General features: G+C 37.2%; 2 protein-coding genes and 1 non-coding gene across 9 annotated transcripts; all 3 read right to left on the bottom strand.

Moving 5' to 3' along the window:
• Positions 1-2,326: 2,326 nt before the first annotated feature.
• On the bottom strand, positions 2,327-7,280 carry WNK4 (WNK family serine/threonine-protein kinase 4). 2 transcript variants are annotated; one of them, XM_086242268.1, is made up of 7 exons: positions 6,692-7,280; positions 5,696-5,961; positions 5,234-5,457; positions 4,990-5,147; positions 4,597-4,906; positions 4,178-4,498; positions 2,327-3,358 (listed from the first exon to the last, which is right to left on the bottom strand). In XM_086242268.1, the coding sequence occupies exons 1-7, from the start codon at positions 6,749-6,751 to the stop codon at positions 2,901-2,903; spliced, it is 1,797 nt and encodes a 598-aa protein (XP_086098394.1). In that variant the 5' UTR covers positions 6,752-7,280; the 3' UTR covers positions 2,327-2,900. The 2 variants fall into 2 exon arrangements, with proteins under 2 accessions (XP_086098394.1, XP_086098402.1); XM_086242276.1 differs by having other exon boundaries at positions 5,818-5,961; positions 6,692-7,279.
• A 2,490-nt stretch (positions 7,281-9,770) lies between these two features.
• On the bottom strand, positions 9,771-9,841 carry TRNAG-GCC (transfer RNA glycine (anticodon GCC)). The gene has a single exon. It is a non-coding gene; the product is annotated as a tRNA-Gly (tRNA).
• A 402-nt stretch (positions 9,842-10,243) lies between these two features.
• LOC147296253 (uncharacterized) lies at positions 10,244-15,063 on the bottom strand. Of its 6 annotated transcripts, none has more exons than XM_086245922.1 (9): positions 14,397-15,063; positions 13,728-13,913; positions 12,784-12,876; positions 12,483-12,665; positions 12,293-12,395; positions 11,919-12,104; positions 11,291-11,769; positions 10,752-11,125; positions 10,244-10,672 (listed from the first exon to the last, which is right to left on the bottom strand). In XM_086245922.1, exons 1-9 carry the CDS (start codon positions 14,637-14,639, stop codon positions 10,552-10,554), a joined length of 1,968 nt encoding a protein of 655 aa, XP_086102048.1. In that variant the 5' UTR covers positions 14,640-15,063; the 3' UTR covers positions 10,244-10,551. The 6 variants fall into 6 exon arrangements, with proteins under 6 accessions (XP_086102048.1, XP_086102047.1, XP_086102049.1 ...); XM_086245921.1 differs by having other exon boundaries at positions 11,919-12,107; positions 14,397-15,062; XM_086245923.1 differs by having other exon boundaries at positions 10,244-10,648; positions 11,919-12,107; positions 14,397-15,061.
• Between the last annotated feature and the right edge of the window lie 216 nt (positions 15,064-15,279).

Raw genomic sequence — 15,279 nt, 5'->3', positions numbered from 1 at the left:
CCAAAAGGGAAATTTAGAAAACTGGCCTCTTTTTCACCCATTAAAGACTTTTGATTACCTTTTATTAGAACCCTAAAAATCTGACACAATTTGGATGAGGGGATTGAATTTGAGCATTATACGATAGTCATAACTTTGAAGTTCTAAAAATAGGTCAAAATATTAATGGGTGCAAAAATATGGTGTAGTTTAAAAAAAATACTCTTTAGTCTTTACTTATTTGCTAGCAAAAAGGGTCAAGAAGAGAAGAGACGTATAACTGAAGACGTCTTCTATTATGGTTGACAATTGTTGTTCATAATAAATTAATAATGGCCAGAAAAAGACAATTATTGTTCATAATAGAAGTAGATGTGGCGCATAGGGCATACGTTTTGTTAGGTTCATGAAAGGGCTTGATCTCTACCAAATCACATGTTTTAGGTTGAATAACCCATTAAAATGTACTTGGGTGCCTCAAAATCATTAATGTAGTAGCTCTAGCTAGTAATAGAAATGGTACATATAAGGCAATAACATTTGGGTTTAATAGCATCTCCTTACCCTTATGAACAAAGGTAAAGGTAAAGGTGACTTGAGGAATTCAATTTGAAATGAGTATTACAAAAAATCTCCCATTCTTGGCCAAAAAAAAAAATCTCCCATTTAATTAATAATTCAAATTGGTGGTCTAATTGCAGATTATTCACATGACCGTGTACGATGTGCGATGTTTAAGGAGGAAAATCACATGGCTCTATTCCATGTCACGAAATGCAGCACACCCATAGTGACGGCTCATTAAGTTGCAATTGTGTGCCAAAGCTGTACAGTGTACGTTGTTTAGATGAATATGGTTTAAGGACTCATTATCTGTGGAGTGGGATAGGTTTTTAGATAAGCATAGTGTACGCCACAATGGTGTAGACTAATAAAATGATATAAATCCTACCTAACTTCCGTAGTTTTGGGCTTTACTGTACTATTTTTTGGGTGGCAGAGGAACAGACTCTGCTCATGTAACAATTGTCATAGTTCATAGCAGAAAAGATGTTGATTTTGAGGTGTGACCAAAATTTGGTAATACAGGACTTACCAATGTTTCACCAAAGACATAATCACATTATGAATCTTATAATAAATAGCTTCTGAACAACAATATCTTTTGGTTGCGTAAATGTATTCCTTTGCAAGATGGAATGTTACTAACTTACTTACTATATAGTAGCTTGCAAAACCAATTGGCAAAAAGGCGTTGTTACATTTCAAATTTTCGCATGCTGCCAATAATACTCCTTTTACTGCTTGTTAAGCCTCCTGTAACTTAATATGAGGAGAGGGAGGGAGAGAGAGAGAGAGATGTGACATGTGACATGGGATTTTTGAACCTTTGTAAAGGTGCAAATGACAAGAAAACCTTACATGAAAAGAAATCGAATTTGGACCACCAAATTGTAACACGAGGGCTTATTGAAGAAAGAGGACCACATTTGAAAATTGAGGAAAGAAATCCAACTAGGAGGCTGTCATTATCTTGTCTTGGAATGTAACGCATGATTTCATGCTTGATGGGTCTTTTCTCAAAAACATATACCCCTCAGGAATTGTTACTTACAAACAATTTAGTAGTAACTTGTCAGAAAGCTACGTTCAACCCCAGCATACAATTTGTTACTGAGAACATAATTGGTCATACCTATCTTTAAGATAAAGATGGAACACAATTGCACAAAGTATTTGGGTACTACATACTAGTTCAGAACTCTTATTTTATGACAAACAAATGGGTGGTGGTGTAGTACACACAAGTCACCAGAGAGAAACTTATATATCTGGTTTATCAAAAACAAAAATTATACATGTGAATAGGGAATCTTACAAATTCTATCATGCTGCATCCTATTATTGAACATCAGTGAATTTACTTCCACTCCTCTCATCATAATGTTGAATTTTGGATACTTTTACCATTGCATTAGAATAGCATATTGTTCATCTAATCATCATCAGAATGGAGTTGAAATAACATGGTCAAGGACCATTGCATTAGAATAGCATATTGTTCATCTAACTCGTACCCATCAAACCCAAAAGAAAATGTGCATCCCAGGATTCCCGTGTAAATGACTATTTGGATGTTGCATATGAAAGACTAGAGCCTATACATGTCCAAAATTAGCAGAACACTTTCATCCAGGAACTTTTCCTAAAGTAGCTACCTTGCCAAAGCCATCTTCAATAATTTATCATTACAGATACAAGTCTTCTCTGTAAGTTCGCATCAACAACAGCCCATACTTAAACATCAGCGTTTGTGTTACCCATGAAAAATTGCAGGCTAGAAGTAAAAGACAAACATCTTCATGCACATGGCATGGGCATATATATACATATATAGTCTTATATGTACAGTATAACATCACACCAGCTAGCTATATGCATCAATGTATTATCAATGCTGATTTACAAACTCAATGATAAGTCATTGGATTCTCACTTCATCATCTTATAATGCAAATGGCATATTGGAACAGCAGCCTGCTAGCTGTAAAGGGTAGCACTGCGTCCTTTTATTTTATGGCATGCACTAAAAGAAGAGGGCATCACCACATTTAAGAACTAACAATCAGTCATTTATTCTGACATAGAAATATTATGCAGGCATAATTACAATCAATTGCACATAAACTTTTAAAAATCACCAGATTCTAGTAGTGGTCGACATGGATCCCCACATCTGGTTCCATTAGTACAAGCAGCCCTTGCCTTTAGCTTTAAAACTACCCCCACCGTATCCGGAGTCAATCAAACCAGTAAGTTGTCATTTCTTTTAAGTTCCAGATTGGAACTTAAATTGTCATTCCTCTCACTGACTTTACTATTGATGAGAAATGTAAATAATCTGATGTCAGTGACCCTCCTCATTTCTTGTGGTTCTTGTAAGCACCTAATGGCTTTGACAACTTTTTTGAAACCTCACAAGGTGCTTGAAACCCGATATTTTCCACGGCTCCAACTGTCTTAAACAACCGCCTCCTATTAACCTCTTCCACCAAAGACCGGTGTAGTAATTGACTTCGTACGTCTACTAGTGACCTATTCCTCATTAGTCTATGGCTATCCCTGTTCCTTTTATCTTTTGAACCAGATGCTAGAAAAGCTTTGCATCTCTCAAAGTATTTTCTAGCCATAGAGTGCTCAGCGTTACGATTTTCTTCAGGACAAAACCTTGTGGACTTGTGACATTTTGATATGGGATGTTTATCTCCTCCTGTAGGGCTCATATTAGTCCCATGCTCATTGCCAGAAATGAAATTTAAGTTGGAATATGTTCCTGAGTGTGAAGAGCTTTGAGAGCTGGTCTCATCAAGAAAATCATCTGCAACAGAAATCATTTGCAATTGAAATTTATGATTCAAAATGTTAATCTGAGACTTGCTTCACCCCTGTTATATTTTCAGCAGGAAAATGTAGCGTGGCCTGTAGAACTTTGTTAGGAATGCATCATATATGAATGTAGATCAGGAGTAGCACACAACATTGGTCAATTGGGCACTCTATCCACCCAAACCAATGTTCTAGTGCCTTAGTCCAAACACAGGCCACTTCAAGGCCCAAAGCTGACTTTAGGCAGAGTTGGACATATGCTGATAGACCTCAAAATCAGCGTCAGCTGGACTTGGAACATGCATGCTGGCCTCTATATGTTATTATTAATATCGATTACATGGCATTATGTGTTGCATGTTATTTGAAAGCAGATTACACCTATCGCTATCTCTATAAAAAAGTTGAGTCGTTGAAGATGCTGCCCATGGACCAGAGCTCATAATCAACAAATTCTCATGTGATTTAAGGTTCTAGTTAGGTTGGTAAAGTTTCTTGACATAGTGCAAGAGCTTGGGCTTCAACTCTATCTTCACCAGGGATGGGTTACATATAAGCAATGGGACAGGGTTACAACTAGTCCATTGACCTCTAATGGATTCCAAAGGAAAAAAAACAAAAGAGCTTTCAATTGGGAAATGGCCTACAAGACAGGACTAGCATATAGAAAGACAGTCAGGGGCATGCCCTTGAGCTTTAGTTCAAGCAGAAAAAGGGCCAGGGCTGGTTCGAGACGGTTTTACTTTCCAAACCAAAAATAACAGCGGGCAGTCACAATAAAAATAAACTCAAAGAATTCTATGAGCCATACCTTGGTGCCAATCACAGCCATTTGTCATTCTGTCAATCCCATGAGAACTGATCAAGCCTAAGAATGATGACTGGGATGATGAGCTGGAGGAGAAACAGTGAGAGGGATGGTGAGGTCCATCATCATCATCTTGATAATTAAATGTATAGTAGGATTCAGTCTTCCAATCCGGTACCAGAGAAGATATCTCCCCTTCAATCATATTCGCAATTTCAAATGGCTCCCAATCAGTGATCTCCAATTCCTTCACCATTTCCGTCGCAACATCAATTGGAGTATCATTTAATATGTCAAAAGGAAAATATATGTTCCTAAGAGAACCTGCATGGAAAAAACAGTAGCAAAAACTTTTTTCACCATTTGAATCTCTTAGTGTTCCCTTGAACTACAACAACAGCCAGGCAAAGTTAAAATAGTACCATCTTTATCACCAATCTGAACTTTGAGAAAGATAGTATCATCTTCAGGATTTAGCTTTCCTGTGATTGTCATGTCAGTCCTGATTGGATCATCACACAATTTCAGTTTCTCCATTTCTTTGTCATTTAAAAATGGCTTCTGACATCCAAGCTTTCCCAAAGGCAATGGTTCATCTTTATCACAGTCGAGAAATGGATCAAGCAATAATTCATTTGCTGATAGTCTCTTTGAAGCATTTACTAAGCATTTCCCAACAAATCGTTGTGCATCCAAGTCTTGAATCCGGTAGAATGCCCCTGGAAGCTTCCCCTGAACAAATATAGTGGCAGGGGGTAAGGTTTTTGTTCACTTATATGATATCTATATATCTTGACGTTGAAACTTCACCTTACCGATGTCACTTTCTTGTAGATTTGTGCAGGGTTGATACATTCACTATATGGGTATTCAGACGTAAGCATCTCTAAAACACACATGCCAAATGAGTAGACATCAACCAGTTCATTGTAATCTTCCTCATACAGTTCTGGTGCCATGAACTCTGGAGTGCCTAAAAGGATAAGGAGAGAATGAATTATTTATCAATGGCGGAAATAAGTGCCAGAATATATGTGCTAATAATAGTAAAATGAGTACCTATAACACTGTGAGCAGATTGGGAACCATGGAGAATTGCTGCAAGTCCTAAATCACCAATTTTGACTTGCCCAAGATGTCCATTGACAAATATGTTGTCACACTTAAGATCTCTATGAATTACTGGAGGATCATGGCCATGTAGGTACACAAGACCCCGAAGAATCTGGCGGGCCCAGTTCTTAACGGCTCGGATGTCGACCTGCTTATATTTCTTCCTATACCTGCAATATGGAAGATAGAGTAGTTTATCAATACATTATGATAAAATTGATTGAATTATTGTGCCTAAGATATTGGTAATCGGAATTATGGTTCCCAATCAATACATGTACAGGGTTGTGCTGATCACAATCCACCTCATTACCCAAAGGGCATTTTTCTAGGCTTTACCTAGCTCAAAGGATGTGCAAGCTAAGGGACTATAGGAGTTGGCAATATTAGAGTTGGAAAGGAAATTACTCTCTCAGTGTCCCCGAAGTGAACATTTCAGTAATGAAGTTAAAAGTTTTGTGATCAACATCGATCCATGAGGTGTAGAACTGAATTATGGAGTCATGATTGAGGGTGCTGAGGAGGTGAACCTCTGAGTAGAGCCGCTGCAAATCCTCTTGTGACCGAAGCACTTCATTCAGTTTTACCTGATTCCATGCCACCTCCATCCCAAGAAGCTCGTCGATTGCCTTGTACACTGTTTTCATTGCTCCTTTGCCAAGTACTTCTTCAAACTATTAATCACAAAGAAATTACTATAATCACTTCCAGAAGCAATCAAGTGAATATGGCTTTTCGTAAAAATCTGAATGCCTAAATTGTTAATGGAAGGAATAAATGATTATTTCCATGACTATTATAATTACTGGAATTATCAAGATATGGTTAACTAGTAGTCTTGAGCTGCTTACTGGTCTTAAATGTCCACCAATACTGGAAACAGGAAATTAGTAATTTAGTACAATCCAATCCAATGTCCACCAATACATGACAATTGATTGTTGCAATACCAAGCAACTATAAATGTTCAGAAGAGTTTTATTTCAAGTTCTTTCTGTATTATTATTACAAAGGTGATAATAATACAGAAAGAAATTAAATAGCTAGCCTCAAGCACAACTTTACAATTACATATCCCAAGTAAATAAAACTTCCAGTAGTGAAAAATTGGCTTTCCAATCATACAGCCCACTCAAATAAAATTTCCAACAAGGTGCTTGCATAATAAGCAAGGAAGCCTTTTGCTTTTGCTACTAAACTAGTAATGAGGCCTAACATTAAAATAACAAACTCTATTCCCCAATTTTTCAACTCCAGAATAAGTGGGAGTTGAAAAGAGAAAATGGAACCAAAATTATGAAGAGAAAGCTGTTTATAACTACATAGATATTACACGTATATACATACAAAGATACAATTTTGATTATCTAGTCATGAATGAATGAATGGGTGTAACATGCATACCCGACCATAGCGAGCAGTAGGATCCGTTTCGACGTAACCAGCTTTGTCTGTCTTGGACATGTTTAAGGCTTTGAGCTAATGAATGCCCAACAAACACTTGGAATTTAGAAACCAAACTTCAAACTTTTATTTTGTTTTGTTTGTTTGTTCCTTAAGAAATATGAAGAAAGAAAGTGGCCAAGTAGATGATTGAAAGGAACATAATAGAGGGTAGGAATCGAACTTCAAAGGGTAAGAAACAAAAAAATAAAATCCGAGGCTTTCCCTCGTGGTTTTCGTAGGAGAAGACACCAAAGAGAAGCCAGAAGAGCCTGGAGTAGTCAATCCTCAACATGATCCAACCCATTCCCACTACTACTAGTACTACTACTACCACACCACGTGACACCCACTCGTACCTCTCAGCAGCAACCATTTGATTTGGGTCTCTTAATAGAACCAAGAATTTAGCTACCAAAGTTGACACTAGACAGTTTGGGACAGGGACAGGGACAGGGGCAGTTTGGGAATTCAAATCGAGCAAGAGGTTGTGGTTGATGATGCATGTTGATGATGGGGTACGGAACTTGAAGAATCTGTCGCTGCACATTGTGGGTACCATTTGGGGAAACCTTGTGAAGACGAAGAGATTGGAGAGGTCTAAACTCTGAAATTCAACTAAATATACAAGAGAGCACACGCAGACACAACAAGGTATGTATGAATGGGTGGGTCCCCACGTCACAGAGTTGGTGGCGTATGAAACCATCATTGTGGCTTGTCATCATTGTGTCAAATACGTTTGGGTTTTTGCTTCTCGGGGGCTTCATACTATACGACTCTAAATTTCAAATGGAATAATTATTATCTTCATTTTTAATAGATTTATCATTTATCAACCGCCACACATTGTGATTGCGAATGTGGATAACAAAATATGATTTTCATAACCTTATTATTTGTAGGTTATGTACAAACCATTTTTATTTATTGATATTTGAATTTAAAATTAATTTTTTTTATTTGAGAAGAGAAGGATCAAATTTTGATACATTAATTTATGGGTAATTATATGACATTTTCAACTAATTTAACATAAACTTTTGCTTCGAATAATATTTTAAGTCTCAAATAAACTGTACCTCATTTATTTGGTAGCTAAATTAAATAAAACTATCAAATTTAAGAATTGCTTTGTTGGTATATAAAATTGTACCTTATTTTAAGAATTGCTATATAAAAATATGATAATAAATTATTCATAATTATTAAATTTAATTCAAATTTTATTGATATGATGCTTATTGAATGGGCTAGATGGATTCGTCCACTAAGGGTGCCCATCTCAGTCTCCCAAGGGTTTAGTAGTGAGTTGACAAATCAATCGTCCTCTTTAATTATCTTTTCATGCATTTCATAATTAAGGGTCCCGCCACTCCACCTATTCTATTCTTATCCTTTTTTTCTTAACAATTTCTTTTTTAAATTCTGGACCCATATTGCCCTTTAATCATCATATCTGAGCATGACGTCAATGTCATTGTCTCTGTGTGGTTCAGATAAATTAATTAAGTTATGAAGCCTGTGATTCATCATCAAAAATTTTATACCAAAAAATATATATATATTATGTGGTTGACCGTACAGGCCATCTCACTATTCCCCCTCTGTTTTGCATTGGATTAAAAAAAAACGTGTTGATAGAAACCATTGAATTAAATTTCAAAAATTTTGAAATTTTTTCATTTTTTTGAAGTTTCGAAATATTATTAAAACGAAATAAAAAATTCTTTTAAAATTTGTTTTGAAATTTTCATATTATTTAACCCTCAAAATTTTTTCAAAATCTAAAATTTAACTCCTCAATAAAAACTGACCAATAAAATCTGCCAACTTACCAACCTAGTATGCATTTAGACGAGACAGGTGAGGACCATAATATCAGAATTAAAACATTTAAGTAATGTTTTGTTATGTTAATTTATATGGGTTATAATGCAAGTCAGTGTACCTAATGAATTAAATATTTGAAAACATTAATTAAACATGTGAAATTCATTTTAAGTACTGGAGCTATTTGGTTACCAAATCCAGTTATATATTCAAACAATGACCACAAAATAAGTTATGTTCTTAGTCCAACTCAACCAGTTGCAATATTAAAGTGTAATTATGCAGTGTTAAATTTAATTACGACAACACAAATACACAATGATTGTTTCATGGTGAGAGTGTGAGACTTAGCAGCTGAACAGTAGGAGGCTGTGCCCATTATTCAAAACCTAGCTCTGTGTGTAACTTTTTCAATATGCATCAAATATCTTTCTTTTTCTTGTCATGATCCATAAACTAGTGCATGATTACATGGTATATATTTATAATATATGGCGATTAACAATGTACACTGAATTAGGGTTAGATTAGAATAGACTTCTAATAGTGATCTATCGTTCGTGATAAATAGTCACTTATTTTAAAGTGAAAATAAATAGTGTAGAGATCGGACTCTATCTTGTATTACAATTGCTTACATTAATTAATCGTGTATGTACAACCTACACATAAAGGCCATTTCTCTCAATTAAAATTAAAAAATGCATAATTTGAGTTGAGTTGAGAGGGCCCACAATATTTTTGTTTTTTTTTTTTTTTGGGTGCAGTCATTTCTGCATAGCATGAAAGTGTGGAACTAGCAAGAGGTTGATGGTTGGGAAGACTTTTGTGTGATGTGAAAGAACAAGGAAATGGACAGATCAAATGGATATAGCCAATTTGAGTGAAGTTGAAGTTTGATGGTGAGCGAAGATGTTGTCCTTGTAATGATCAAGTCTTCCTATTCAAAGGGTAAGCAACCTAAGTAGGACGTATTTTGTTTCTTCCCAATCCACCATATTCATTATTCTGAGTGTGGTTTGTGGTTAGGTGGTCACAATCAGCATTGCATCTCTATTAGCCATTAATTCACGTAATTCATTATTTATATGACATGATGCATCAACCGCCACGTGGTCTGGTTTGAATAGGAATATGGGGGGACATTGGACAATATTTATGCTATATAAATTTATCATTTTTTGAAAACGAACAAAAAAACCATGCATGCACCAGCCGGGAATCGAACCCGGGTCTGTACCGTGGCAGGGTACTATTCTACCACTAGACCACTGGTGCTCGTTGATGATATTAATTGGAGATCTTAATAATTATATGTGAGAACCATCTCCCAAAATTTTAACAAGCCAGCCCACCATACGAAGAAGAGGGGAATTGGTGCGATAATGAAGATTACAACTTGTTTCAGTTGTGAAAGGACCAAATACCTAGAGTCGAAAGTATGACTAGATCGATATACATGGGAAATATTGAAAAATTTAGTCTTCAATAAATATGGTTATTTCATGAAAATTCCCTTTCTCTAGTGCTCAATTTTGTTCACCAGGTGTCGAGCAGCACATGGTTCCCATATGGTTGGAACTTGGTTCATAGCTTGTGCCACAGCTCGACTTAAAATAGGTAGTATCCTCTCTAGTCTCTACCAAGAGAAACTATGTCAAATTCACAACTAAACCAAAATTGTCATCGTGACATCTATAGATTTCATCATGTGTGTACTAACGAATATCTAACCGAAATGATAACGTTTGGGAGGGAAGACCACATTAGGGGCGAACTTCACCCCATATATACATCCACCCAACCCAGTGAAAGCACACAGATGTGCACGTAGATATGGAAGATGAAAAACAAACGAGAATGTACAAAATGTGTATTCTACATCAAACCAACAACAGAGGAGATGACCCCGACTCTGGTGGGGGGAAGGGGAAGAGCTCTTCCCAGAGACCCAGCTAGTGTGTTAGCACCTACAGTTATAAGTGTCTTCATTCTGTGATGCACAATCCATCCTTCAAAGGCACTTGAGGGGTGAGCGGGGGAAAATCATCTTCATTCTTCAGATGGTATGACTGCTCGTCAATCCTGGAGACACAAACAGTAATAGAGCTTTAGTGGAAAAGTTATTAACCATCCTATATACGGTTGCCCTTGGCAGGAAAACTTTCAAATTACGAATTCCAACTACCTCTCCTCAATGGCTCCTGATAACTCTGATTGACTGTCCACTTCTGGCATGGGTGCTGCCCATGATTGAGGGGATGAAGATCTAGACTCAAGTTTCTCTGGGAAGTTGGAGAAACCATTGTCATGGGAAGACTCCCACATTGAAAGGTGAGGTTGATGGTAATCTGATGTTGCAGAGTTTCCGTGAACAAGAACTGGGTATGCGGCTTCTGAGAGCTCATGGTTGCATTCTCCAGGTGAGATCGATTCTTGAGGGGCTGCAGCAAAGCCATAACTAAAAGTGTGTCTCTGCAATGGAAAACAAGTTCCTGCTGCCTGTTTCCTTCCCTTTCCAGGAAACAGCCTATCCTTGTAGGGACGATAACTCTGAAAAGACTGTAAGCAGATAACCATAAGATTATGGAAACCATAATAACTGGACTGTAGTCCTCATGTGAATGACTCAATATAAAACAAAAACCCAAAAATAGCCCATGTATACAAAGATTACAGGATTGCAACTCAGGAAAATTATACTATAGAAAACAAAAATTCCACTACCGCATTGGGGATGTACGTCCCTGTTCCTCGTGGTTTCTTCTTCTCTTCCCTGAAAGCAGCAGCTGACAAAGTGGAATCATTTGCATGGTATGCATGTGATCCCCAAGAAACACCATTTATGTTAGTTCGGGAATTAATATTCTGCTGGAACTGTAGGGCTTCATTGTTAAATTCCCATGGATTCTCTTTCCATGGCTGAGGTGACAAGGGTGGACTGGGCAATAAAGGAGGTGATGTAGCAGACCCATGGCAAAATGGACCATATTGCAGTTTCAAGCAGTGATTGTCAAAATCTCCACCAAGCTCCAACAACAAGGCAGTATTTTGCACATTAGTCCAACAATTGCTTCTATCCCTATCCAAAGTGTTTGCAAAAAACTTGTTAAGCTCATCTTCTATTCTTTCTCCTGGTAATGAAAGAATCCAGCCAAGCTTGCGAGCTCCATATTTAAAAGCACTGCATATTCGATAGAAGCTACCTGCAGAAAACTTATCAGTCATTACAATGTGACAACACATACACACTGGAAAGTAGAAAGGCTATATAGCTATTGTTCAAGGTACTCAGGTAAAATTCCACGGCAGCAAGAGAGAGAGAGAGAGAGAGAGAGAGAGAACAGATGCATACCTCTATTGACACTACGCCCAAGGTTGTTGTTCTCTTTTAGAGGATCGATTATATTAAGATGCTTCAGCGGAAAAGCTCGCGAGTTTGTCTCACACCCCTTTGTTGGAACAGAGAACATATCCACACAATTTCTAATAAATTCTTCACTTAGCAGTAGATCATTCCTCCCATTTTCTGGTACTTCAGCTGCTGTGAGAGAGAGAGAGAGAGAGAGAGAGAGAGAGAGAGAGAGAGAGAGAGAGAGAGAGAGAGAGAGAGAGAGAGAGAGAGAGAGAGAGAGAGTGAGTGAGTGAGTGAGTGAGTGAGTGAGTGAGAGACCAAGAAAATACAAATAAAGCCACCCAACATCACAAGCACAAAAGGATATCTCTTACCCACTATATCAGGCAGGGACGATTTGCATACTGGTCCATTTAAACTTATACAATAGTTCTGCCAATCAAATTTGCTGAAGTATTCCAAAAATCTATAAAGGACCTACAAAAATGAAACACAATTAAATGCTTGAACTAATCTATGTATTTAAATATATAGGACTCAAAGTTGATTTGTACAAGTACTCACCGCTAAAGGGCCATCTAGAGAAGAATGAAAAAGATGGAAAATATATAGGACTAACGTTTCCAAAGCATATGTTGAAATCAAACCATGAGGGGCACCAAGAAGACGACTCTCATAGTAGCACCAGGCTTTTATCAGAATAATGCTGCGTTTGAAAAGATGGTCTTTGCCAATATAGTGATCAACCTGCAGAACAAGCAACATGGGTGGAATCATTATAACAAGAATGGAATCATCTGACTCATTTATATGCAACATAACAATAGCAATCAAAGCTAAAGATCACAATTTAATTTGATCATACCTGTTCAAGAAAGCGTAGTGTACAAAGTCCTCCTAACTGATTGAAGGATATATCTACTACTATATTTTGTACAATGCATTTCACAAGCTTAACCTGCAGCCAACATTCCCAAAATTTTAAAAATGTGAACTCACATCTGGAATTTAAAAAATAGTATAACTAGGCAAATTATGGCATATCTATCAGCCTAGGAGCATCATCAATCAACAAGGAACCTTGATTTAAGACATGAAAAAATAAAAACACAACAAAATTTGTAGAGATTTTGAGTTCCATAATGTCCAAACATGAACATCAGAAACTTTTCCCTACTAAGGTAGAGGTGGTGTAAGGATTTAAAACTGTTTAACTAAAATTGAAGCAAATAGCAAAGTAAGGCAACAATTGTGTTCAAATTGTACAGAAATAAGGGTAATACAACAGGAGGAATCTGCCTTGACTTTAGAGAGGAATAATACAATGTACGACATGAATATAAACTTTGTTTTTAAGAGAGACATCAAGATAAACTAACATAACCAGTCAAGACAAAGTTTGAAAGAAACAAAGCTCCAAAGAAAATTGAAAACATTTAGCAAAACAGTCATTTGCGGACCGGCTTCCTAATAATAACTACTTTATTCTACACTATGGAAAAGGTCACAGTAAGTCTGCAAAAAATTGCACAGAGTAAAAAACATCAATCTCAAAATCCTCCCAAATACACATTGCCACAAAAATAGAAGAAGCTGATGTATTCCAGGAATCAAGAAAGCACAAAAGAAAAGAATCAGAATATAAGAAAAATATTGTATAGTGATGCAAAAGAAAAGAAAAATGCCAGAGATTAAATTGTATAGTGATACCTACATGCAAGCAAGACTCCAAATCTAATCCTATATGGAATTGCAAATGTTTTCAACTGAAGGTTCCCAAAAAAATTAAGGCATCAAGGTGGGAAGAACCTCAGCATCAATTAAATGGACATCCTTCACATGATACGGAGCAGCTTCATTATTCTCCTCTCCCTTCAGAACAGCATGAACATCAGTTACAAAGGCATCCTCAATGTTTGCACTGCCAAATGCCGTCAAATCAATATCTCCATCAGGAAGATATGTTTTCAATGGAACTGACCCATAAGGAAAAACCTGTGAGATTAACAACAATACAAAATTGCAGCCGTAACTTATAACCAATTCAATCACATGGATAAACTAAGAAACAACATTAGCAGCATCACTGGCTCCTGTATAACAAGAAACTAGAAAACAACAGTGCATTCTAGTTTTCTATAATGGATCATTAGATGACAATTTGAATAGGCAAATTCCTACTTTTAAGCCAATTAAGAAGAACCCATCAGCCCGTCAATGCAGGCCTTCAAAACAAATTAATACCCAAATTAACTCCTGAGAATTTTCTTGAAAAAAAGTTCATTCCACTTACCAATCACAAGTAACACTAGTTTCCAACAACAACAGCAACAATCTAGACAGCTAAAAAAATAAAGGAATTCAAAGAGGACAGCAACTCATAAAGGCTATACCCATTACAAACATATTCCATAGAAATAAACACCACCCAAGATTGAAAACTGGGGTTGAAAGAAACATTTGCATATCTGTAATTACCTGACACCCCACGTTACATGTGATGAGACTCTGTACATATTGAATGATGTCCTTCCTCTTCTGGTGGGCCACCAGAGTGGGCTGAATCTTTGAGACTATGTCGTGGGTGGTCTGCTCAGCCCTGGCCCAAGACTCGGGCCCAATGGAGGGCGGCAATGGCGACGAGGGCGGTGAAGTGCAGGGACAATCTTCCCTTAATACGACGCCGTTGGGGTGCGGCGAACAAACTTGAAGATGAGCCATGATTCAATTGTGGGTAGGTTCAAGAGGAACAGTGGAATGGAATGGAACGACGTCGTCAAGAGGAGGAGAGTCGGAGAGGATCGGGAAAATGGAGAAAATGAAGAGAAAGGGAGGGAGGGTCTGTTTGGAACGGAACGGAACCAATAGTTTCGTTTTCTCACTTTTCTGTAATAATTCTGTTTTTTTTTTTTTTTCTTTTTTCTGGAAAAACTTAAAAAACCCCCCCAAAGCCTCTCTTCTCTCTCTTTTCGTTTTTTTTTTTTTTTTCTTTTCAGTTTTTTGTTTTTCTCAGAGAGCAAGTCTCGATTTCACGTCTGCTGCCGTAAAGCGACGCGACGCAATGCAAGCGCGAGGGCGCGAGGCGCGAGGGGGAATACGCAATACGAAACCCGATATGCGGCAAAGACACCGCAGCACGGTGACGACACCACAACACCATGACGTTTAAACCTTCCATCCTCTCCTTCTACGACGTCGTTTACTTCCTCCTTTAACCGTATATCCTTAGAGAATTATTCCTATATATGACTTTTCTCTTTTTGTTGCCTATTCCTATATTTGACTTGTACATTTTGTCTTTTCCTAAACCTATTTTTTCCTCTTGATATTTGTGGATGCGTATGTGATTGTCAACCGTTTG

Source organism: Dryas octopetala, chromosome 1 (genome assembly GCF_963921425.1).
Source record: "Dryas octopetala chromosome 1, drDryOcto1.1, whole genome shotgun sequence".
NCBI classification, from domain to species: domain Eukaryota; kingdom Viridiplantae; phylum Streptophyta; class Magnoliopsida; order Rosales; family Rosaceae; genus Dryas; species Dryas octopetala.
Note: the sequence above shows the minus strand (reverse complement) of the source record. Positions and strands in the feature narration are given on the sequence as shown.

Excerpts from the sequence above, each read along its gene's own strand:
- WNK4 (XM_086242268.1), bottom strand. The coding sequence starts at position 6,751 with ATGTCCAAGACAGACAAAGCTGGTTACGTCGAAACGGATCCTACTGCT. Across the intron at positions 5,962-6,691 it reads CTACTGCTCGCTATGGTCGG|TTTGAAGAAGTACTTGGCAA; the intron begins GTATGCATGTTA and ends TGTGATTAATAG. Across the intron at positions 4,499-4,596 it reads TCAGATTGGTGATAAAGATG|GTTCTCTTAGGAACATATAT; the intron begins GTACTATTTTAA and ends TTTTCCATGCAG.
- LOC147296253 (XM_086245921.1), bottom strand. The coding sequence starts at position 14,639 with ATGGCTCATCTTCAAGTTTGTTCGCCGCACCCCAACGGCGTCGTATTA. Across the intron at positions 12,108-12,292 it reads GTCCCTGCCTGATATAGTGG|CAGCTGAAGTACCAGAAAAT; the intron begins GTAAGAGATATC and ends TCTCTCTCACAG. Across the intron at positions 10,673-10,751 it reads TCAGGAGCCATTGAGGAGAG|CTCTATTACTGTTTGTGTCT; the intron begins GTAGTTGGAATT and ends TTTCCACTAAAG.